This window comes from Notolepis coatsorum (assembly GCF_963971535.1).
Source record: "Notolepis coatsorum genome assembly, chromosome: 3".
In the NCBI taxonomy this organism is placed as follows: Eukaryota; Metazoa; Chordata; class Actinopteri; order Aulopiformes; family Paralepididae; genus Notolepis; species Notolepis coatsorum.
Window position 1 is genome coordinate 141,168,441 of NC_140167.1, and position 26,092 is coordinate 141,194,532.

General features: G+C 47.4%; 1 protein-coding gene across 1 annotated transcript in view; it reads left to right on the plus strand.

Annotated features, from left to right (window-relative positions):
* The window catches only part of lss (lanosterol synthase (2,3-oxidosqualene-lanosterol cyclase)), a 119,722-nt gene that overhangs the window by 60,076 nt on the left and 33,554 nt on the right, over positions 1–26,092 (plus strand). Inside the window, exons 10-14 of the mRNA XM_084309580.1 lie at positions 2,424–2,521; positions 4,263–4,290; positions 6,330–6,386; positions 8,914–8,985; positions 19,028–19,078. Coding sequence (XP_084165706.1) covers positions 2,424–2,521; positions 4,263–4,290; positions 6,330–6,386; positions 8,914–8,985; positions 19,028–19,078 — 306 coding nt within the window. The remainder of the gene's footprint in view (positions 1–2,423; positions 2,522–4,262; positions 4,291–6,329; positions 6,387–8,913; positions 8,986–19,027; positions 19,079–26,092) is intronic.

Sequence of the window (26,092 nt, forward strand, 5' to 3'; positions counted from 1 at the left end):
CTAATTTCTCCTCCCTTCCCCTCTCTCTTTCCACCTGCTCTACCCTCACTGCCAAATGCCCTCCTTCAACCCCCTGCACCCTTTCTTGGCTACCCTGTCCTGCCCTGCTAACCGCCCCAGCATACGTCAACTTACCCTCCCTTCTCTCTCTCCGATCCGCGACCTCCTTCATCATCACCTCGCACCCCCGAAACGCTACACTATGCTCCCCACCACAACTACAGCACTTCGGCTTCACTCCCTCTCCACAATTCCCATATTCATGTTCCCCGCCACACCTAGCGCACCTCATCCCCTTCCTACACATAGTAGCTATATGGCCAAACCCCTGGAACCTATAGCACCTAAGAGGATTATGAACAAATTCCCTAACCCTATACATCCTACGCCCTACAAACACCTCCCTAGGAACAACCCCACCCTCAAACGTAATCACTACCGTCCCCGTCACTGCCCTCTCTGCTCCCCTCTTCATCCTTTCTGCACTCTTAACTATGCCATTACGCCCGTTCTCCATTAGCTCTTCCACCAGCTGCTCTACTATAACCTCGACCGGTACCCCAGCTATCACCCCCTTACATCCCCCCCCCCTCTTCTCCCCTACTCTCGCCACCTTACTTATACCCACCCCCCCAATGCTCTGCATCTTCCTAGCCACCTCCACCTGCCCCTCACTACCACACCCTACGGCCAGATTCCCATCCCACAAAACGTTCACGTACTTTACCTCTCCTAATCGCTCGGCAATGAGTTTGGGCCACTCGAGCCTACCTACTTTCCTCTCATCCCTCTCCCCCTCAAGCCTGACCACTATATGGATCACTTCCGCTTTTGCCACATCTTTTCCAGCACCCTCGTCTCCCGGCCCACTTGAGCTATCGTCCCCCCCTTTCTTCCTCTTCCCCCCTTCTCCCCCCCTCTCCTCCCCCCTACTCTCACCCTTGCCCTGGCTATCCCCATCGCTGTCGTTCCTCTCCGTCCGCTTCTTCCTCTTCTTCCCCACCGTTTCCCACCCCTCCTCCTCCCTCTCTTCTTTCTCCCTCTCCTCCCCACTGTACTCCGACTGATCGCGAATATCGGTCGTTCTGGAAATTCGTAGCTCCATTTGCCGTTCTTCCTCTTCCTTCTTCTTCTTCTTTACACCATCCGACTCCTTCCCTTTGCCACAGCAAAACGGAGGGCAAGGCTTGCCCACCGTTCCACAGCAAACGTAGTCTTCCACCATCTCCGAGACCTCCTTCTCACTTCCCTCTCCACACGTCACACCCCGAGGGGACACTGGGCTTGCACCCGGTGACGCGCTTCCCTCCTGACGCAAGCCCTCATTCCACTCGCTCCCATCTCGATTCACCCAAAACCCTGGACTGTCTTGCACCGGCCGGGGCCATTCACGAGGACTCCACTCTCCCCGCTCTCCATAAGCTGCCTCGCTCGCCTTCCACCACCGCTCACTCCCCCTCATGTTAGAATTCCATCTTTCCATAGCTAGACCATCATCGGGTGAATTGTTGAATATATAGAACACAAATGTTCTAGAATGTTCTACTGTGACATCACAAATGTTCTAGAATGTTCTATTCTATTCTATTCATACCTGGTCACCCCTGGCGACGGAGTAACAAACACAGTTCATACCTGGTCACCCCTGGCGACGGAGTAACAAACACAGGTCATGACAAACTAATAAAAAAATCGCGATTTACCCGGTGGCTACAACAACACAGTGACATTTATTATTTATTTATTAGTTTGTCATGACAAACCAATTACATAATCCAACATATGTGTAAAGGCACAACATATTCCAGTTAATGGTATATTTTTTTAATGATTCGTTACGGCGCAATCAATACTTCCATGCGTTCGGGACCTCCATGTTTTGGGGGTATTCATCAGAAAAATCGGATCCGGGATTTGGCTCCCATCAGTCGGGCAAGAACTGCGGGTTTTCAGCCTCTCTCCTCTCTCCTGGAGCTTAAGGGGGAGCCGCGCTCGGCCAATCAGAGAAACGCGGAAGGCGCTCGGCCAATCAGAGAAACGCGGAAGCGCATGTTGGTTGCCGAAAGTGTTCACGCGTCCTGCTCACTGCTGCTCACAATGAGTCCCTAGTTGTTTGGGGGGGCTGTGGGGCCAGTAGTAAGCTGGCCCATGCATGTTTATAAGGTAGGCGATACTGCCACCTGGCAATATTCGATCGTCATTGCAATTCCAACGTAGGCAGATGTGCCAGGGAGCTCCGGCTTAGAACGGGGATCAAAGGGAAAAGATCAAAGGATCTAAAAACTAGATATTAGGTTTTTGGCGCTCAAGCGTTGGCGGAGAAACACGAGATATTACGTTTTTTGTAATATGTAATAATAATTTTTAAAAAGCTTCCAGCTGATAGGGAGATGTGATGCTGATGTGTTGGGCTCCCTCCTCAGATTTCCAAGACTATCAACATGTTGGTGCGCTGGTATGTGGACGGATCCTCCTCTCCAGCCTTTCAGGAGCACGTGTCCAGAATCCCGGACTACCTGTGGTCAGTCAGTCGAGCCTCTTCTCTTCTAAGGCTCCGCCACTTGCTCGATGTTGATTGGTCGGTCGAAAAAAGTTACCTTGATGAGCGGCGCTCCTCTCCAAAAGTTGAACTAGTTTCAACTTTAGGCGCTGGGAGCGCTCCGCCCAAAAACGCTAACCGCCGAGAGCGCTAAAACGCGAGGCGCGGCGCTGGGAAAAGGAACGTGCCTGTCGCGTCTGTAGCATAGAAATGAATGACAGAAAGGAGCTGACAACTCATAAAACGTCCCCGGTCGACACGGGCCCTAAGGCTGTTTTTATTATTCTATCAATCGAATGGAGCAAACTTTGGTTCCCTCACCGATCCCTTTGGAATGGGGGGGGGGGGGGGGGGGGGCTGCTAAAAAATACTGTAATGCCATGGCGTCACCTGCTGAATATTGCTTGCTGGCAAATAGTTTATTATATAGATATAGTATAATATCTACAGATATGTAAAAGGGATATATGCAGGTGTGGATAAATATGGATAAGTGTGGACAAACAGATGTGGATAAATATATATATATATACTATATATATATACGGCATATACAGCATTATTGTACATGCTATCATACAGAGTTATATGGATTATATGTAGACATATAAATAGGTATATAAAAAGGATTATATGCAGTTATATCCAGACAGATGTGTAAAAATATATACGTACATTTTAAGGCCCAATCAGTGATTCAAACGTAAACCTCACCACCAAAAATAAGAAATAAGAATGGAGACATATTTTCATTGTCTAGAGTCTAGACTCTAGAGTCTAGACGATTGACTGAGCTCTTGATACAGGGACTAACACTAGATAACAGGTAAATTAGAATTTTGAATTGTACATGCTGTTAGGCTATAAAAGGTTTGTTTATGTAATGTTTGTCAACACTGGACTAACGGATAACATTTTTGATTTAGTGTTTTTTATTTAAGAAAGTATATAATAGCATAATAGCACATTTCCCATCTACAAATCACATTTTTCAAATCAATATATTTGAAAAAGGCAAATAGGGTGTAATACTGTAGATACTAACTTGCACAGACAGTTGAACAGCATTATCTATCATTGCTATAGTAGAGACACAAAAGTAACTGAAAATAATCGCTGGTTACTTTTAGGTGCCCACCTAAAATTTGTATGCTTATTACATGGATGCTGTCGAGGGAAAGCTCGTACAGTATCTCCAAAAACGTTACATTTCAACGTACATTGCGCTCGTCACCAACTCAAGAGACACCGGGTTCGACTCCGGCTGTCGGCGTTGCCTCCGGCTTGGGCCAGCCGTCATACTAACTCAATTGGCAGAGTTAGCGGGTGGAAGTCGATGGGTGGTAATCTGGACGTTGTGTACAGTGACTCCTACAGGTCGGTTGGGGGACGCCTGCACAGCAGAGACAGGAAGTGAGAGTCCGCGCTGGCAGGTGAAAAGATGTGACAGGCTGCCTCCTCGTGTATCGGAGGGGACACGTGATGCAAGGCTTCTATCCTCCCTACAACCGGCCAGTGGGGGGCATATGCGAACAACGTTCAAGACAGGGGAGGCGATAATTGGCACAGTGGAATTGGGATGGGAGAAAAATAGAAAAAGAGGAGAAAAGGTTGATTAAAAAAAATAAATAAATGTGGAAAAAACCACAAAATGTAACCACTGGCCACAGAGCGAACAGCAAACAGATATGGAAATTAATGACAAGTTCTCTTGTTTGTCCAGGTTGGGACTGGATGGCATGAAGATGCAGGTGAGTTTTCCATTTCTTTTCAGGATGCAATTAATTCAACCTGCATCAGGGGGTGTGGCTCTCTAGGGCTCCTCTTTATTCATGTGATTCCACCTGCATGGAGGTGTGGCTCTCTAGGGCCCCTCTTTATTCATGTATTTCCACCTAGATGGAGGTGTGGCTCTCTAGGGCTCCTCTTTATTGATGTAATTCCACCTGCGGCTCTCTAGTAGGGTTGCTGCGGCGATGTGAAATCTCCCATGGCTAATAAACTAATGACAACACTGGTATTACCGGTGACACCGGACATCTTACAAAATGAAGCTCAATATCTGTAGAGTGCTTACTTTGATATTTAATTGTATGCGGCTACATTGATCCACTGTCTGTCTGTCTGTCTGTCTGTCTTTTTTAATAAATGTTCAATGACTAGTATCCATTTGTTGGACAGACAAAGTTGACGTTATGTTCTAATTGAAAAAGAAACCAACAGACAATACCTACCTTTTTTATTTGATGAATGTGGGCACTGATATGCGAAAATGAACAAAATTAGTTGTATTTCTATAAAACAATTTTTTTTAAAGCATACACCGATGGGGGCGGTGGGCAAGTAATGTAACTTTACTCTGTGGATGCCTGAGTAACACTGGTATCACTGACTACCGTGGCATGCCTACTTTCTAGACTCTAGAATCTAGAGCTACCCTTTATTACACCTCAATGGAGGTGGCTCTCTAGTGCCCTTTATTACACCTGCATGGAGGTGGCTCTCTAATGCCCTTTATTACACCTGCATGGAGGTGGTTCTCTAGAGCCCTTTATTACACCTGCATGGAGGTGGCTCTCTAGTGCCCTTTATTACACCTGCATGGAGGTGGTTCTCTAGTGCCCTTTATTACATCTGCATGGAGGTGGTTCTCTAGAGCCCTTTATTACACCTGCATGGAGGTGGCTCTCTAGGGCCCTTTATTACACCTGCATGGAGGTGGTTCTCTAGAGCCCTTTATTACACCTGCATGGAGGTGGCTCTCTAGTGCCCTTTATTACACCTGCATGGAGGTGGCTCTCTAGTGCCCTTTATTACACCTGCATGGAGGTGGCTCTCTAGTGCCCTTTATTACACCTGCATGGAGGTGGCTCTCTAGTGCCCTTTATTACACCTGCATGGAGGTGGCTCTCTAGTGCCCTTTATTACACCTGCATGGAGGTGTGAGCCCGTCTCTCTCTCTCCCTCCCTCTCTCTACCATATGTTCAATTAACGTTTAAGTAGCAAAACGTTATACTATAAAAACGAACTGGATAGTTGATTATAATAAACATTTAACTTCATTAGCTGAACTATTCTAAAATCATTAAGTCTACTATAAGCCATTCTCCCTTTCTTTGTGTGTGCGTGCGCTCTCGCATCCCATATCTGGTCTTTGGACCAGATGACCTCAGAGGAGTTTGATAGTATTTACTGACGATTGCCAGATAATGTTGATATTTAAACATAAACTAATTATACATAATATAATAAATGCAACATAAAAAAATTTGTTGTAGGAACGGTTGGGGAGAGGGAGGTAGGGAGGGGTTTTAGGTTGTGTGTTGTGAAGTTTAGACTTCAGAGAGAGAGAGTAAAGTACCGAAAAAGGTACCGTTGGGTACCGGTATCGATTCCCAGGTCAAAAGAAAAAGGTCCAGGCTCTGTGTACCGAGCAGACCCACCGCGTAGGCCAGATGCAAGCCTGCAAGTTGGCAAAAAAAATTAAATAATGTATTGCAAATTGTATCGCAATATCCGTCAGAAAAATCGCATTTCAATATTTTCCCAAAATCATGCAGCCCTACTCATTACTGCCCTTTACTACATCTGAGTGGAGGTGTGGCTCTCTAGTGCCCTTTATTACACATTATTATTATTATTTATAATGATTATTGATAATGATTATCATTATTATTCAAAACAAAACACTGAACCTTTGACTGGTTGCATAACCTGGATTACTTTACTAGCACAGACCACCTGACCACTGTTCTAGACATCACATTCTACCGTCTTTGTCCCATGTAGGGGACCAACGGATCGCAGGTCTGGGACACTTGCTTTGCCGTACAGGCCTTCCTTGAGGTGATGATCTACTACAACTATTCACTCTCATATTGACTTGCTTGTTAAAGGAAAACTCCAACATTTTGGGAAATTAGCTTATTTAACATCTTCCCTGGAGTTACACAATAAGATACATACCTTTTTTCGTCTCTCTGCATGCATTAGGCTTAGGGAACGCCTGGACCGTTAGCCTAGCTTAGCTTCATCACTGGAAGTGGGTCAGACATTTACCCAAGTTCCCTACAGTCACGAAATACACACTCCAAATACAATCAAAATACAACTCTAAAACGTTCCTGTAAACATGTTGTGACCTGTGTATTTACCACGTCTCCCAGTCACAAGTCACACAAGTCTCCCAGTCACACAAGTCTCCAAGTCACACAAGTCTCCCAGTCACACAAGTCTCCCAGTCACACAAGTCTCCAAGTCACACAAGTCTCCAAGTCACACAAGTCTCCCAGTCACACAAGTCTCCAAGTCACACAAGTCTCCCAGTCACACAAGTCTCCCAGTCACACAAGTCTCCCAGTCACACGAGTGTCCCAGTCACACAAGTCTCCCAGTCACACGAGTCTCCGTCACACAAGTCTCCAAGTCACACAAGTCTCCCAGTCACACAAGTCTCCAAGTCACATGAGTCTCCCAGTCACACAAGTCACACGAGTCTCCCAGTCACACAAGTCACATGAGTCTCCCAGTCACACAAGTCTCCAAGTCACACGAGTCTCCCAGTCACACAAGTCTCCAAGTCACACAAGTCTCCCAGTCACACGAGTCTCCCAGTCACACAAGTCTCCAAGTCACACAAGTCTCCCAGTCACACAAGTCTCCAAGTCACACAGGTCTCCAAGTCACACAAGTCTCCCAGTCACACAAGTCTCCCAGTCACACAAGTCTCCAAGTCACACAAGTCTCCCAGTCACACAAGTCTCCAAGTCACACAAGTCTCCCAGTCACACAAGTCTCCCAGTCACACGAGTGTCCCAGTCACACAAGTCTCCCAGTCACACGAGTCTCCGTCACACAAGTCTCCAAGTCACACAAGTCTCCCAGTCACACAAGTCTCCAAGTCACATGAGTCTCCCAGTCACACAAGTCACACGAGTCTCCCAGTCACACAAGTCACATGAGTCTCCCAGTCACACAAGTCTCCAAGTCACACGAGTCTCCCAGTCACACAAGTCTCCAAGTCACACAAGTCTCCCAGTCACACAAGTCTCCAAGTCACACAAGTCACACAAGTCTCCCAGTCACACAAGTCTCCCAGTCACACAAGTCTCCAAGTCACACAAGTCTCCAAGTCACACAAGTATCCAAGTCACACAAGTCACACGAGTCTCCAAGTCACACGAGTCTCCGTCACACAAGTCTCCAAGTCACACGAGTCTCCAAGTCACACAAGTCTCCAAGTCACACAAGTCTCCCAGTCACACAAGTCTCCAAGTCACACGAGTCTCCCAGTCACACAAGTCACACGAGTCTCCCAGTCACACAAGTCACATGAGTCCCAGTCACACAAGTCTCCAAGTCACACAAGTCTCCAAGTCACACAAGTCTCCCAGTCACAAAAGTCACACGAGTCTCCCAGTCACACAAGTCTCCCAGTCACACAAGTCTCCAAGTCACATGAGTCTCCCAGTCACACAAGTCTCCAAGTCACACAAGTCTCCAAGTCACAAGTCTCCCAGTCACACAAGTCTCCCAGTCACACAAGTCTCCCAGTCACACAAGTCTCCAAGTCACACAAGTCACACGAGTCACACAAGTCTCCCAGTCACACAAGTCTCCCAGTCACACAAGTCTCCAAGTCACACAAGTCTCCCAGTCACACAAGTCACACAAGTCAAACAAGTCTCCCAGTCACACAAGTCTCCCAGTCACACAAGTCTCCAAGTCACACAAGTCTCCCAGTCACACACGTCTCCCAGTCACACAAGTCTCCAAGTCACACAAGTCACACGAGTCTCCCAGTCACACAAGTCTCCCAGTCACACAAGTCACATGAGTCTCGCAGTCACACGAGTCTCCAGGTCACACAAGTCTCCAAGTCACACAAGTCTCCCAGTCACACAAGTGACTTGGAAACTTGTGTGACTGGGAGACTTGTGTGACTGGGAGACTTGTGTGTCTGGGAGACTTGTGTGACTGGGAGATTTGTGTGACTTGTGTGACTGGGAGACTTGTGTGACTGGGAGACTTGTGTGACTGGGAGACTCGTGTGACATGTTTACAGGAACGTTTTGGAGTTGTATTTTGATTGTATTTGGAGTGTGTATTTCGTGACTGTAGGGAACTCGGGTAAATGTCTGACCCACTTCCAGTGATGAAGCTAAGCTAGGCTAACGGTCCAGGAGTTCCCTAAGCCTAATGCATGCAGAGACGAAAAAGGTATGTATCTTATTGTCTAACTCCAGGGAAGATGTTAAATAAGCTAATTTCCCAAAATGTTGGAGTTTTCCTTTTAATGTTTCATCATTCAGCCTGTCCCAGTACGAGACTATTACTGTGTGTGACATTGTTTATTTGGTGTGGCCTCTCTCAGGCAGGAGCGCAGGACAGTCCCAGACTAGCCGAGTGCCTTAGACACGCCCACAAGTTCCTCTCCCTCTCACAGGTAAGACCAGCACGAGTTCCTCTCCCTCACACAGGTAAGACCAGCATGAGTTCCTCTCCCTCACACAGGTAAGACCAGCATGAGTTCCTCTCCCTCACACAGGTAAGACCAGCACGAGTTCCTCTCCCTCACACAGGTAAGACCAGCATGAGTTCCTCTCCCTCACACAGGTAAGACCAGCATGAGTTCCTCTCCCTCACACAGGTAAGACCAGCATGAGTTCCTCTCCCTCACACAGGTAAGACCAGCATGAGTTCCTCTCCCTCACACAGGTAAGACCAGCATGAGTTCCTCTCCCTCACACAGGTAAGACCAGCATGAGTTCCTCTCCCTCACACAGGTAAGACCAGCATGAGTTCCTCTCCCTCACACAGGTAAGACCAGCATCAGTTCCTCTCCCTCACACAGGTAAGACCAGCATGAGTTCCTCTCCCTCTCACAGGTAAGACCAGCATGAGTTCCTCTCCCTCACACAGGTAAGACCAGATGAGTTCCTCTCCCTCACACAGGTAAGACCAGATGAGTTCCTCTCCCTCACACAGGTAAGACCAGATGAGTTCCTCTCCCTCACACAGGTAAGACCAGCATGAGTTCCTCTCCCTCACACAGGTAAGACCAGCATGAGTTCCTCTCCCTCACACAGGTAAGACCAGCATGAGTTCCTCTCCCTCACACAGGTAAGACCAGCATGAGTTCCTCTCCCTCACACAGGTAAGACCAGCATGCACTATGATAAGATGGATAGAACTGTAACTTCACCTCATATCCAAAAGTGTTTGGATTGGACTCCCAGCACACTGTTTCATTCCATGATTGTGATATATTTGTTATTACACCTCTACGTGAAGCGCAAGGCAGTATTGTAATAATTAGATTGGTCAACAATTGACCGTGGTCAGATTGAGGTCATTGTTTTATATACTGTAGATCCAAAATGGTGACCAACATGATTTCCAACTGATTGATTTGAAAGAGAATGTAAGAGAGACTGGCACAGAGTCTACTTGGACTAAAGAATATTATAATGAGTCTCCTCAGCTTATTTTGTATTCTGCTCATATTCATGACTGGAGGGCGGGTTTATAAAATTCCTTAAATTAAATGAGGGCAAAACTGAAATCTTACTAGTCGGTCCTATAACAAAAAGATAAATGTTACAGAGCAATATGGGGCAACTTACTCCTTGGATCAAACCCGAAGTTACAAGTCTTGGTGTTATAATAGACTCAGACCTAATATAAGCTTTAAATCACACATCAACAAGGTGACAAAAACATCATTTTTCCACCTTAAAAACATAGCTACGGTACGGCCGTTTATAAATAAAAAAGACGCTGACAAACTGATCCATGCCTTTTATCTCAAGCCGACTTCACTACTGTAATCCATTCCTCACTATCCTCCCAAAAAAAATACACAGAACGACTCCAACTCATTCCGAACTCGGCAGCTAGGCTACTAACTAGAACCAAGAGGAGAGACCACATCAGTCCAGTATTAGCTAACCTACACTGGCTTCCGGTAACATTTAGAATTGATTTCAAGGTCCTCCTCCTTATATACAAAGCACTAAATGGAACAGGACCAAGCTACATTGCAAATTCTCTCAGTCAACTACCGTAATTCCTCTAATAGTAACCCCGGCTTGTATTTGTTTCAACTTTAGCGGATACCAGGCTTGTATTAGGAGGAGGCATGTATAAGAGAGAGGCCTATATTTCTAATTTTCAAACAGATCATAATGAATAAATCAACATTTTGTGTCAGTTTGAACCCAGTAAAATGTACTGGGTTCATTTATTGAAACCAAGTACTGTATGAAATACGGTAGTAAACAGTGCAATTACAGGTGGTCAAAAAAAGTAAAATAAAGTAAAATAGTGCAATCACAATACTGGTATAATAATAATAATAACCACTTCATTTTATACAATTCTGAGGTAGGCTTACTCTCTTGGTAAACATTAACACCATACCATTATATGGTATTTACTGCACAGCCAGGCCAGCATATAACAACAATAACCAAATATATTGCCTATGGTAAATCCGTTGAGGGAAATACCGTAATTCCTCTAATATACATGAAACCCGGCTTGTATTAGGAGGCCGGCTTATAATTGCTTAGCTCAACCGCGCACCCGGTTATTAATCGAGACCCGGTTTTTAATTGAATACCGGTTACTATTAGAGGAATTACGGTATGTGCCTCCTAGAACATTGCGATCATCTACTACTGGTCTATTGAAGGTTCCAAGCCACAGTCTAAGGAAAATCGGGGATGCAGCCTTTGCAAACTATGCACCAAAGTTATGGAACACACTACCTATGGACATTATGGAAGCTAGATCTCTTAATATTTTAAAAAATACGCTAAAAACTTACCTCTTCACCATAGCCTTCTAATACACTCTAGCACTATTTTACTCTGTCCATTCTATTACATAATTTTACTATATATTCTATTCTATTCTTTTATTGCACTGTATTCTTTTACTCTGTCCATTACTTTTTATTACAGGTTCAAAACAGTCAGGTATTAAACTGTGTGGGTATCAAACAAGAGACTGTTTGGCTTTAAAACTGTAGGACTCAGGCCTATAACTGGACCCTGAGAGGGAACTGCGCCCTGAGAGGGAGGTTTGCCCTGAATGGGAGGTTTGAAGGGTCAACGTGGGTATAAAACAGGAGGGAAGACTGTCAAGTTTTAAACTGTGGATGCCAAACAGAGAAGGTAAAGACGACTTTGAACTGTTGAACAGTAATCCAGAACTATTTTATTGCACTGTAAAAGAAATATATTTGATCTATTCTATTCTACTATTTTATTGCACTGCACTATTTTACACTATTTTATCTTACTATTTTTATCATTGTCTATTTAAAACTGAAGCAAACCATAAACAAGGTGGCCTGTTGGGATGTTAGATCCTAATGTGAAAAACTGTGATTTTATGTCTGCACTTTATGTGCTCATTTTATGCCTGTCTTTTTTCTGTTGTGAAGCACTTTGAGCTGCAGTTTCTGTATGAAATGTTGTTGAAGTCAGAGGTTCTAGGTAGGATTGTTATTAACGGTCTAACTGCATATATAACTGTTTCCACTAGAGGGCGCTCTAGGCGGAGCCACTCAAGACACCACCAGGTGGCGAGTATAAATAGGAATGTCTCCTCCTACTCGACCTCTCTCCCCCACCTACCTCTCACAGAGAGGAGGACTCATGTGCTACTGCTCATACCATGTGAATAAATAAACCACGCCAGTTAAAGGCTAAAGATAGAAACCATGCCTCTTGACCACATTATTGTCGCCCTATAGCCTGATTCTGTCAACAAAGGTGCTATACAAATAAAGTTTATTATTATTATATTATTATTTATAGGTCAATATTTTCAAATGCAGGGCTTATATTCACAAACCTTCGAGTCGGAGTGCTGATCTGGGGTCAGTGGCCAGGAACACACAGGGCTAGATCCACAAATAATTGATTGCATGGAGCAAGTTGCACCCTTACTTACAATTCATTATGAATTGAAAATGGGGGACCCTGATGTAAACAAGACGAAAGTCTTTCTCTGGTCTGCATCCCCTTAACAATTGTGTGTGTTGAGCCGTACTGTATTGTACCCATTCTGCAATCTGTTAATACAATTTTCATTCAATCAATCACCGTGCAGATTGATTTATTGATTGAAAGTTTTATTAACAGATTGCAGAATTGTAAGTAAGGGTGCAACTTGCTCCGTGCAATCCATTCTTTGTGGATCTAGCCCACAGTCTTACTGACCTTACCCAAACGAACGGACTGAAGCTGACTCTAGACCAGTGTTTCTCAACCTTTTTGGTTTCCGACCCCTAAAAACAGAGGGATGCCTGTTTGTCAACCCACAACAACAGTAGTCAAGCATCAACCAAAAATTATAAACATGTTTATTTATTTTTTTTGTGACCCCCAAAAATCACCCCGACCATGTTGCGAACCACTCAAGACTATTACTTTCACTTTGAAAGGTTTTGTGAAATGGCGGCTGGGTGGCACAGCGGACTAAGCGCTCGTCACCAACGCGAGAGACACTGGTATCGAATCCGGCTGTCAGCGTTGCCTCGGGCTTGGCCGGCCGTCATACTGGCTCAATTGGCAGAGTCAGTGGGAGGGAAGCCGGTGGGTGGTAATCTGGTCGTTGTAAACGGCGACTCCTACAGGTCGGTCAGGGCGCCTGCACAGCGAGGAAGGGAGATGGTGAGGGTAGTGTGAGCCTCCCACACGTTACACCTCACCAATGAGAGTCCGCGCTGGCAGGTGAAAAGAAGTGGCTGGCTGACTGCATGTATCGAAGGGGACATGTGATAGTATCTATCAACCCTCCCTAGACCGACCAGTGGGGGGCACATGCGAGCAATGACCAGGAAGGGGAGGGGGGAATTGGCATGATGACTAAATTGGGATGGGAGAAAAACACAGAAAAACAGGAGGAGAAAAAGTGAAAAAAAGAAAAAATGTGAATATGGACCCAGATGTATTACAAAGACACCAGTAGAAGTGATTGGAATGCCTTGTGCTAGAGAAGATAAAACATATTTATATCCCCAAATTACAGTGTTGGGGATATTATGAATTCACACAGACCACCATGTGAAAGTGATAACTTGCTAGCTAGCTCGATAACTAGCTTTCATTTCAATCTTTTCAAATTTGCAGTGCGCATTCAAACTTAACATTTTCAAATTACCATAGCCTTTTCACCTGATTCTCACCAACCTTGCTGTGTGGAATCTGGGGACTAACATCTTAACCCCTTAAGCCTGACCGGTTTATTTTAGATTTATTTTACATCATAGATTAACACATTGAGTGCCACGCCCCTTCCGGGAAATTAGGTCTAGATTGCCACCGCTTTAATCAATGGGAGGACAGGGATATTTGCGAACGCTTAAACTATATCTTAAATTATGGCTATGGGTCTAATACACCTGTCGCTTTTCAATGACTTGCTTGCAGTCAACATGTACGAAATGGATTGTTTTTTCATCAGTACATTTCCGTTTTATACCGTTTTGAATAAGAGTATAGTTTTGGAGATTTCTAGTAATTCCAGAGAAAGACACGATAATAGCCCTTTAGTGGAATACACAAAACACGTTGTCATTTTTCGGCTGATTCATGAATAGTTTTCAAATAAACACTAGATTATTGATAGTATATGTGGCCTCATGCGCGAAGAGAAGCGGGGTCTTAAAAATCGCTTCTCCGTACTTTGGTCGGCGCGAACCTCACACACACACACTCCGATGGCGGAGAAAGGAACATCTGATTACCCCAAGATTCATAACATAAAGGCCTTACCTCACATCTGATGTCACTGTACTACATTCTGTTGTGGAAGGACAGCACATTCACTGAGAGACTTACACTGCATCAGGGTAAGACATTTTAAGTAATTTAGTAATATCTTTAAACTGAGACTTGACTGCTGACCTGACCAGCTGACTTGATTAAGGGGCGTGTTTAAAGCGGCCATTTTGTTTCCTTAAGTGCCCCATTAAAGGCTGCTTCCTGCTTAAAGACAGCACTTGTGTACTGAGTGTGCTATCAAAGGCCTGTCACTGCTTAAAAGCAGAACCTCAGCCTCTCCTGGAATCACTCTGTACTACATTCTGTTGTGGAAGGACAGCACATTCACTGAGAGACTTACACTGCATCAGGGTAAGACATTTTAAGTAATTTAGTAATATCTTTAAACTGAGACTTGATTGCTGACCTGACCAGCTGACTTGATTAAGGGGCGTGTTTAAAGCGGCCATTTTGTTTCCTTAAGTGACCCATTAAGGGCCAGGTGTTAGACAACACTAATTAGTGATAGGGATTTAAAGGCTTGCTGGCTTAGCATCAGCGAAGCGTCAAGAAACGAAGAGGGACAAATAGGAGTTTTCCTGGAGTTATCCGCAGAGGAATCCAGGGATCCACCTAGTGCTAAGTACACCATAATCCTATTTTACACTCCACTCTAAAAAAAATCTCCCTTTCCCTCCCATTCTGCTATTTCTCTACTACCTCCCTTCTTCCCTGCCACTCTTGATACCACAATGTGTCTCATACCTATATCCACAATCTGATCCTCCATAACAGATTCAACCCACCCACGGCAGTTTGCTAGCAACCCGGCTAATTTCTCCTACCCTCCTACAGCCACTAATACACCTGTCACAGTACGGGGAGGCTTATGGAACTGTCAATCAGCAGTCAAGAAAGCTGACTTCATTACTGCCTACGCCCATAGTCAAAATCTGCAGCTCCTGGCTCTAACTGAGACCTGGATAACCCCCAATAACTCATCAACACCTGCAGCATTATCTACAAACTATAACTTCACTCACACACCTCGACCTTCCAGAGGGGGTGGAGGCACTGGCCTCATGACATCTCCTTCATGGGCTACAAACTTAACACCACTCCCAGAACTGTCACTCACCTCTTTCGAATATCATGCAGTATCTGTCTCTAATCCTTTCAATCTCACCATTGTTACACTCTACCGCCCTCCAGGTCCGCTCGATCACTTCACAGATGAGCTGGACATGCTTCTAAGCTCCTTACCGGAAGATGGTACCCCTCTCCTTCTATTGGGCGACTTCAACCTGCCTGACTCATCTCAGTCAGTCATAGTAGTCTCCCTCCTACAATCGTTTGACCTGACTCCCACTGCCATGCCTCCCACCCACAAAGCAGGCAACTCCTTGGATCTCATAATTTCCCGTAACTCCAGCATCATTAACACCACGGTAACTCCCCTACATGTATCTGACCATTCCTTCATATCCTTCTCACTAACTCTCATGCTTAACCGAAAGGTCTTCACCCCAACTCAAACCGTCTCACTCAGACGCAACCTGGCCTCCCTATCCCCCTCCACCCTCTCCTCTGACATACTATCCGCTCTACCTTTGAGTGACACCTTCTCTGCTCTCTCCGCAGAGATGGCAACCTCCACCCTCCTCTCAGCCCTTACAACCTCCTTCGACAAGCTCTGTCCCCTCGTTGAGAAACCTGCCCGCCGTTCCCCACCCAGTCCATGGCTGACAGATCCAGTGAGAGAACAAAGACAGGTCCTGAGAGCAGCTGAAAGGAAGTATAGAAAGTCACGCCTCACTGCTGACATCGATACATATCACAACCTCTTGTTAACATTCTCCAAAACCATTACTAATGTCAAAGCTTCTTTCTTTCACCATAGGATCGAGGCCTCTGCCAAGAATCTACGCAAACTGCATGCTACCATGTCCTCCCTCCTCACTCCCCCCCCACCCCCCCCCCCCTCCCTCATCTTTCTCTGCCGAAGACTTTGCGATCTTCTTTGAGAAAAAAGTGGAGAACATCCGCAGCTCCTTCTCCCAACCCCCACCCATTCCAAATGCTGAATCGAGAACCTCATCCTCGTCATCTTTCTCTCCCATTACAGAAGCCGAGACCCTGACACTGGTAACGTCGAACCGTCCGACTACATGCCAGCTGGACCGGCTACCCTCCCCACTCCTCCAGACCATAGCACCAGACATCCTCCCATTCCTAACTGCAACCATCAACTCCTCACTCAACTCGGGGGTGGTCCCCACCTCCCTAAAACAAGCCAGAGTCACGCCCCTCATAAAAAAAACATCCCTGAACCCTACCGTCATAGGCAACTACCGTCCTGTCTCTCTTCTCTCCTTCCTTTCTAAAACACTTGAACGTGCTGTATCCAACCAACTTACTGCTTATCTCTTACAGAATGACCTAGACCCTAATCAGTCAGGCTTCAGGACTGGTCACTCCACAGAGACAGCCCTCATTGCGGTCACAGAGGCACTTCACTTAGCAAAAGCGAAAGGCCTCTCCTCTGTCCTGATTCTCCTAGATCTATCTGCAGCCTTCGACACAATCAACCACCAGATCCTCCTTGCGGTCCTCGCAGGAATGGGAGTGGCTGGCTCTGCGCTGACATGGCTGTCATCATACCTCAATGACCGCTCCTACCAAGTGTCATGGAGAGGGACCCTGTCGGCCACCCGCCCCCTGCGGACGGGTGTCCCCCAGGGCTCGGTTTTAGGACCCCTTCTCTTCTCCCTCTACACTAAATCACTGGGTAACATTATCACGTCTCATGGCTTCTCCTACCATTGTTATGCCGACGATACTCAACTCTTCCTCTCCTTCCCTCCCTCAGATATCCACGTCTCTGAGCGTCCCTGTCTGTCCGACATCTCCGCCTGGATGACGACCAACCACCTCAAACTGAACCTAAGCAAAACAGATTTGCTCCACCTGCCGGCCAAATCCTCCGCCCTGACCGACCTTTCCATCACAGTCGAGAATGCAGCTGTGACCGCGTCCCTGACCGCCAAGAACCTTGGTGTTGTCCTCGACGACCAGTTGAACTTCTCTGCTCACATCGCAGCGACAACCAGAACCTGCCGATTCCTCCTGAGCAACGTCAGAAGGATCCGCCCCTTCCTGACAAAAGAAGCCACCCAACTCCTTGTCCAATCAACAGTCATCTCCCGCCTCGACTACTGCAACGCACTGCTTGCTGGCCTCCCGGCCACTGCCACTAAGCCTTTTCAACTCATTCAGAACGCAGCGGCCCGCCTGATCTCAAACCTACCGAAGTCGGCCCATGTCACCCCACTTCTTAGGGACCTGCACTGGCTCCCCATTGCTGCACGAATCCGCTTCAAGGCCCTCGACCTAGCATACCGTGCGGCAAAGGGAACTGCTCCCGCCTACCTCCGGTCAATGGTCTCTAACTACACACCCTCAAGACCCCTACGCTCTGCATCTTCTGGCCGCCTCAGACCTACTCCTAGCCAAGCTCCGGGAGGGTCATCAAAGAGAAGTCGCCTATTCTCAGTCCTTGCCCCACAATGGTGAAATGAACTACCCACCCCAGTTAGGACAGCCGAAACACGTCCAATCTTTCGCCGTCGACTAAAGACGCACTTCTTCAACCATTATCTGAATAAATAAAAATCTAACCCTAACTAACCGTACTGTCATGCACTTGTCCTAATAAACTAACCTACACTGTAGCACTCAACACTTTGATGAACATTGTTGCTCAGCTGATAGAGTTGTGCCCTTCCTGATGGCTTCTCGTACAGAACATGTAAGTCGTTTTTTTTTAGTCATTTAGCATCAGCTAAATGACTAAATGTAAATGTAAATGCAAAAAGATTAATCCAATTCCTGATCGCCATTCCAAATATCGATCACGTCCATTGATCCAACGTTATAGTCCAAAACACATAATCCACAATGCTTCCAGTCCCCCCAGTCAATGCAATAGTATCCAGATTTATGCCCGAGAAGTAAAACCTGGACCGGACTTATTTTTTTTATGCACAGTCCCAGCCAATCCAATCCAATGATGTGCAATACCATCCGGGAGACGATGGGCGGCGGTATTTGCCCTTTGCGAGCTCACACCCATTCCCAATGATAACGTCAGGCTGGATGGATGAAACATGTATGGATATCGCTAATAAAAGAAATAACGATTAAAACCCGACTATACTCGTGATTGCCACTCAAGCAATGGCGAGTTAACCCGACTATACTCGTGGTTGGCACTGAATGGGTTATACAGTCCGTATTAATTAATTAGTTGTTTCTTTTTCAAATGTAGCCAAGAGTAAAGACCCTAACCCTATCAAAACGGCAGTCGAAGTGTATATTTTCAGCACTACGTTTGTTTACCAATGATTTTAAGTGTTATTAGCTAAATATACGTTTATAGAAATCTCAGTGCATTGGATCAGAAACCGGATGAATTAGACGCAAGTCATGCAAATAAAGGAAGCCATCATGAAACCGCTGTAGTCCGGAAAGAGGAGACCCAGGGCTTTGGTTGGTGCTCCTTGCTTATTCTTCAGGCAGAACATTGGTGCTCCTCGCTGCAATTTCCCATAAGGGAGATGGAGCAGCACATTCACGTCTGACTGACTTTATTTGACAGTGATGTGTTTTCATGCAAATTCCTGAAGCCAGTTTTGTCTGCTGCTCTGTCAGATACCAGAGAATCCTCCGGAATACCAGAAGTACTACAGACAGATGAACAAGGTGAGATAAGATTTCAAGGACAAACATTCTGATGATATGGAGCCCGGACTTGATAAGAGAGGTTTCCTTATGTGGGTGTGTCTGTGCACGTGTAACTGGTCTAAAGGCCACCCTCTGTGTCGTCGTCGTGTATTGGAAGTGATGAGACAGTTGTAGCCAGTCATTGTGTTTTATTTCACCTGAGAAGACATTCCACAGGCACATATCAACACTTGGCCAGCAGATGGCGTCAATAACTTGCATAGGCCCTGTCAGCATTCCAGATAGTCTGACCATTTTGAATGGTACATTGAAATATCACATTTACAATGAAATACACCATGAAATAATACAAAATAAACAATAAGATATCTCAAATTACCTGAGAAGACATTCCACAGGCACATATCAACACTTGGCCAGCAGATGGCGTCAACAAACTTGCATAGGCTACAGTGGGGGAGAAATGTCACGCTATCAGAACGAGGCCTAACACACATTGCTCAGACCATAACCACAAACTCAGTCAGCATGTGTCGTACAATAGTTCGCCACCATAGCTAAACCACATTACAAAAAGTGCAGAATTGTTCACATTAACACAGTTACCACTATATACAACTCCGGTTCATTGCCCGGCAACTTATTTACAATAGTGCGTTCTTTTAGACCTGATATATTTACAGACACTGAAAGCACGTCTTACCCCCGTCAGCATTCCAGATAGTCTGGTGCGAGAGGGGAGGTGCAAGGGGAAAAACGTCACTTCGGCAGGAAGTGACGACGGCTTCAAAATAAAAGACTATGAGAGTAAAAATAATAATAAACAATTTAAAATAAAACGTTAGGGAGGGATCTTTGTGGAATACAACATTAGTATATTTTATATACCTGCTACATACTCCCCCCCCCTGAATTCCGCTAAAATCCCGAACCACAGGACACACTAACTGGGACCTCCAACACTACGTCAGAACCGGCACGGGTTTACCTGAAGATACACTTCTTCAAAATCAACTATAAGTCACCTGTCACACAGGTTCAGAGAAAACAAAAAGATGATCGGTCCTATGTTTCTCCTAGAATCACTCGGTGCCTTGTACACCAAACCACCCGGCCTACTCGAATCCCATACCTCATCTGTGAGCACATGTGGTAAATACGCCACATGTGTCACAGTGTCACAGTGCAAGATAAAATAAAAATCAATAAAACAAAAAAAACTGAAAGAGACAGCACAGAAAGCCTAGGACAGAGTTAGAAGAGACTGGGAACTCCTACCAACCGAACGGCCTCTGAACCATCGTCTCTATCAAACGGTTGACTCCTCTAACCACCCTGCCAGCCCGTGTCCTGACTACACCCTCTGTGCCCCTCAGTGCAGGTGCACGGCAGTCTCGGTCCCGCTCTACAATAGCCGGAATGACTACCGGAATAACGGTCGGGGCCCTTGGCACTGTGTCTGAAGTGTCAACTGTAGACACTGGTCTGGAGGACTGGGCACTACTCGCATCAACCACCGGCACTGTCTCTATATCAGACTGATCTTCGTCCACATCAGCTACGTCACAGGAGCCATGACTGGTAGCCTCTCCAGCCCCACTCAACACCCAAGCCTCCGTCCTATCCTCTGAACCCCTCTCGCCCTCCAGAGAGTTGATGAGACCCATCTGAGACCCGTCCTCTGATCCTCTCTCTTCCTCCAGAGAGTTGATGAGGCCCATCTGAGACCCATCCTCTGATCCTCCAAGACTGTCTTCAGTCCCCGGCGCGTTCCCATCAGCAGTCTCTATGGGTAGGAAGCTGATATCCAAAATCAGGTTGCGATGCACCACTCTCGTCTTCCCCTTGTCATCTTCCAACTTGTAGACATGAGTCTGTGGGTTGCTGTCCATGACAGTATAGACTGTTGGTTCCCACTTGTCCGCAAGTTTCTTCTTCCCCCTCTCACCTTTGTTTGCGAGGAGCACCCTGTCTCCCACGTTCAAGCAGATCCCCTTGACTTTACGGTTATAACCCCTGGCTTGCTTGTCTTGCTCCTTGACAGCATGTCTCCGAGCAACGTCTGCTGCTTCATGGAGGTGGGACATAAGCGTTGTCGCGTAACTGCTGTAGTCAACAACCACTGGGTCATGCAGAACTTGTCCGAACATCACATCAACAGGGAGCCTCGGAACCCGCCCAAACATTAGGTGGAAAGGTGCATACCCAGTTGTCTCATGCACCGTCGCATTGTATGCAAACGTCAGAGTCTGTATTTGCTGAGGCCACCTGGCCTTCTCCCTCAGCGGCAGCGAACGGATCATGCCTCCCAGGGTTCTGTTAAACCTCTCAGTCCCTCCGTTCCCCATGGGATGGTAGGCGGTAGTGTGTGACTTGGAGACTCCCGACAGTCTAAGCAGTTCCGCAATGAGCTCGCTCTCGAAGTTGGCTCCTTGATCCGTATGTATGCGCTTCGCAAATCCATACACACAGAACACGTGATCCCACAACTTCCTCGCAACTTGCTTCGCTTGTTGATTCGAGCAGGGAAAGGCATGTGCCAACTTCGTGAAATGATCCGTCAAGACAAGGACATCTACTGAACGCTGATTGTTATCCTCTGCACTCCAGAAGTCCAAACACACTAGTTCCATGGGAGCGGAGGTCCTTATACTCTCTAGTGGAGCCCTGGCAGCTGGATCTGGTGTCTTGGCCAAAATGCACCTCTGGCAGCACTTCACATAGTCCTTGACTTGGCGCTCCATCCTCGGCCAAAAGAAGCGTTGTCTTGTCAGGTAGATCGTCCTTGCCTGCCCTTGATGTCCGGCCAGGTCATGCACGCCCCGCAAGGCCTTGTCCACTAGACTCCGGGGTAAGACGAACTGAAGCCTCCTCTGCTTGCTCAACGGATCTTTGGTGACTCTATAGAGCACTCCGTCAGTGACCTTCAGTCTCTCCCATTGTCTGATCAGCACCAGAGCACTCGCGCCCAGACCGTCTCTCTCTCGCCTCGATGGCCTCCTCTGTCGAGTCAGAAAAGACGTGACCTTTGAGATGTCAGGGTCACTCTCTTGGCTCCTCTGAAGCTCTGTCAGGGAAAAGGCAGGCAGCGAATCCTGTCCCGGCGGAGCAAGATGTTGAACGGTCTGGACCAACTCTGTCGCCCTGGACTCTGCAGCTGCATCCCAATGGTCATGAGAATCAAGGACCGCCTTCACAGCGCTGTTACACAGGGGCGGCGAACACTGGGACTGCATCACCGCGATGCTCTCTGACCTCTCCGCCCGTTGACACTGGACCCTCAAACGGAAGGCATCTTGAACTCCGTTCACTCCAACCTCACCCGCTTCGGCGAGTAGATTGCCGTAGGACTCAGTGACCAGCCGGCGCCCAACCGTCTTGGCAAACGGATCCCGACTGAGAGCATCAGCCACCACATTCTTGACTCCTGCGATGTGCTTCAGGCTGAACGTATAAGGAGCGAGCTTCGCGACCCACCGTTGTTCACAAGCGTCGAGCTTAGGCTTTGTCATTATATAGGTATGTGGATTATTGTCCGTCCATACAGTGAAGGAGTTGCCCTTCAGCCAATGGCTGAACTTGTCACACACACTCCACTTCAGTGCCAAAAACTCGAGTCGATGGGCTGGGTAATTCTTCTGAGAACTGCTCAGGGTCTTGCTTGCGAAAGCTATGGGGCGCGCTTTACTTTCACCAGCTGGTACTTGTGACAACACCGCCCCGAGCCCGTCCAATGAAGCATCAGTCGACAGAATCAAGGGACGTGAGAAATCAGGATGCGCCAGAACCACACAGTCCAGCAGACTCTCTCTTAGACTGACAAAGGCGACATCACACTCTGAAGTCCAGTCATCGGGTCCCAGTCTCCTAAATGTTCCTGCCTTCACCTTCACCTTCGTCCTCCCTTTCCTCTTCTGTCCCCCAGTCAGGGCGAACAGCGGTTTGGCGATGGAAGAGCAATTAGGGATGAAGTGCTGATAGAAGAAGACCATTCCCAGATAGGACTTGATCCTCCGTACTGAGGGCGTGCACCCGTCTTCCTCCATCAGATCTGTGCTAGACATGCTGGATATGACCTCCACCTTCGCAGGATCCACAGCCACTCCGTTACCATCTATGATATGGCCCAGAAACTTGACAGACGACCTCATCAGATGACACTTTTTCGGGCTCAACTTGAGGTTGTGGTCTCGCAGTCGCTGGAAGACGACCTCCAGTCTTTGTAACGCCTCCTCTTCCGTCGATCCGAAGACCAGTAGGTCGTCCAGATAGCATAACAGGCTGCTGAAGTTCATGTCCCCGAATATACTCAGCATCATGCGCATAAATGAGGCAGGACTATTGCACAGTCCCTGCGGCATTCTATTATACTCATGCAGGCCTATCGGTGTAGTGAACGCCGTGTATCTCTTATCCTCTTCAGCCATGGGAACGTTGTAGAAGCCGGACGTCAAGTCCATCGTGCTGAAGAAGGTGTTCCCCCCCAAGGCGGCCAGACAGTCCGACTGATGTGGAAGAGGATGGGCGTCTTTCAGTGTTCTTGCATTCAACCATCGGAAATCGGTGCAGATCCTCAGATTACCGTCCTTTTTCCATACCATCACCAGCGGTGAAGCATAATCACTCACTGATTTTCGGATTATCCCTTGCTGCTCCATGTCTGTCAAGACCTGTCGTAGTTTCTGGTAGTGAGTAGGGGGTACTCTCCGGTAAGGAAGGCGGAATGGACGATCATCGGTCAGTCGAATGCGGTGGACGAAGCCCTTTGCCTCACCACAGTCCATCTCATGCTTGGAGAAGATGTCGGTGTAAGACTCGAGCAGCTGGACCAACTTCTCCTTTCCTGCGTTGCTGGTATGACAGGGTTGGATATCGAGTTTGTCAAGACCAACATCACGTAGCCTCTGCTCGAAGTCAGAGGGACTGGTTGCCGTATGGTGCTCAGTCGGGGGAGCGCTGTTGATCCGACTACAGCCTTGGAGTAGCTCCAAATCCTCCACAACTAAGCAGGGAGACACATCTGCCAGCTTACAGTTCCTCTTCAGCGTAACAGGTCTATCAGACAGGTTGGTGACCTTCATGGGGACCCACCCATCACCCCACAGAGGTGTCACGACCCGACCAACCATGATATTACGTGGCATGGACCTTGACGAAGTCGGCTCCACCATCACAGTGCTTCCCGGCGACATGACGGTATTCTTGGGTAGTTTACCCCAGACGAGGTGTTCTTGCATCGCCAGAAGAGTGATCGACTGCTTGAGCTTGACCGTGCCGATCTTATCCGGTACCTTATCACCCCTCCATCGGGACGTATTCGCCATGAGGTCCAAGAACTGTTCACACCCTGGGGATGAGGATGGGCTACAGACGGAGATGAGCCGCCAGTAATCGTCACTGTCCTTCAACTTGTGCATGAGGAACTTGATTACATTCGTGCCGATGATGAGATCATCCCTCTGGCCCGGCACCACAAGGACCGGTACGATGCAGCTCACTCCATATACTTTCAGTTCAACTTCGTACACACACTTCGGTTTAGTGAGTTTTCCTCCACACCCCACTAAAACCACGTCCTCAGTCATCGGTCTTTGTTCTTGCAATACTTTTCCTCAACATCCTTTCCTCTGCATCTTCACTGAAAGTACAGGCCATGGAGCCTGAGTCGAGCATCCCTTGCATCTGAAACATATTATTCACGTTGACTGGAGCATAGAACAGCTCATCATACGGCTCAACTCTTTGCGTGTTCTGTGCTATGATCTTCACACCAGCCGGTGCTGCACTGCACTCTTTCACATAACACTGTTCATGTTCACTTTCAGCACTGAGGGTCTGACTGTCCTCACCCACACGTTCCCTCCTCCAATGCGGGTTAGTCAGTTTAAAGACTGCTGCTCTCTGGGTGAGCGCGCGCCCTGGCCTCTCTGTCTGGGAGGGGAACTGCGACAGTCTCTGTGGATATGGCCAGGTTTAAAGCAACCCAAACACAGGTGCTCCCGCATGCAGTGTGCCACAGTGGAGTGCTCCGCCGATCTGCATATCTTGCAGTCAAACTGTTGTCGTCCATACATTGGCTGGTTGTTCTGAGCCATCGGCTGGTAGCTCTGAGGGATCGGCAGAATGTTCTGAGCCATCGGCTGGTAGCTCTGAGGGATCGGCAGAATGTTCTGAGCCATCGGCTGGTAGCTCTGAGGGATCGGCAGAATGTTCTGAGCCATCGGCTGGTAGCTCTGAGCCATTACTTGGCTATTCTGCGCCATCGCTTGACTGTTCTGGGAGAGTGTCCGGTCAAGCAGGCCAATCAAAGTCATCAGACAGTTCCCATCTATCTGAGGAGCAGACGTGACACTCGCTCCCACCTGGACAGGGGGCGACTCTGGAAGGTTAGGCGTAGACAACCCCTCGAACACAGGTGTCTGGACATGAACTGTTAAAGGTCTCCCCAGACCTGCACGGTTTGTTCTGGCGTCCCGCTGTCCTCTCATGCTGATCTGATGACGGTCAACATGTTCCTGTATTTCACCAGCTGTCCACTTCTCTGGCGCTTTGAACCGCAAGATTGCAGCAAGGGAAGGATCAGGGCAATACTTTACGAACATCATGGTCACCTCTCGACGGGGGTCATCAATATGTCGCCCATGCCTGCTCAGGCCCTCCTCTGCTGCATCAACAGCCTTGTTAAGTCGGATCCAATACTCGACAGGGTCCTCCCCTGACACAGGCACAGTGTTATAGAAATCCGCAAGAGGCATACTTGAGCATGACACGCCACCGAAATGTTGTTTCAGTCTGTCAGTCACAACCCTCGGGTTCTCTTGAGGCTTTAGTAACGGGTTGCTACGGAGCGTTATCTTTACAATGTCTCTGGCTCTGCCCATCAGTCTGGACAACATCTCCTGATGCTGCTCGTCCACTCCTATACCTCTCTTCCTCAGGTAGGTGTCCATGAGCTCCTCCCACTCATGCACTGAGAGCTTGTCAGACCCATCTCCTCTGTACACTGGAGGCTCCCTCACATCCGACTGCATG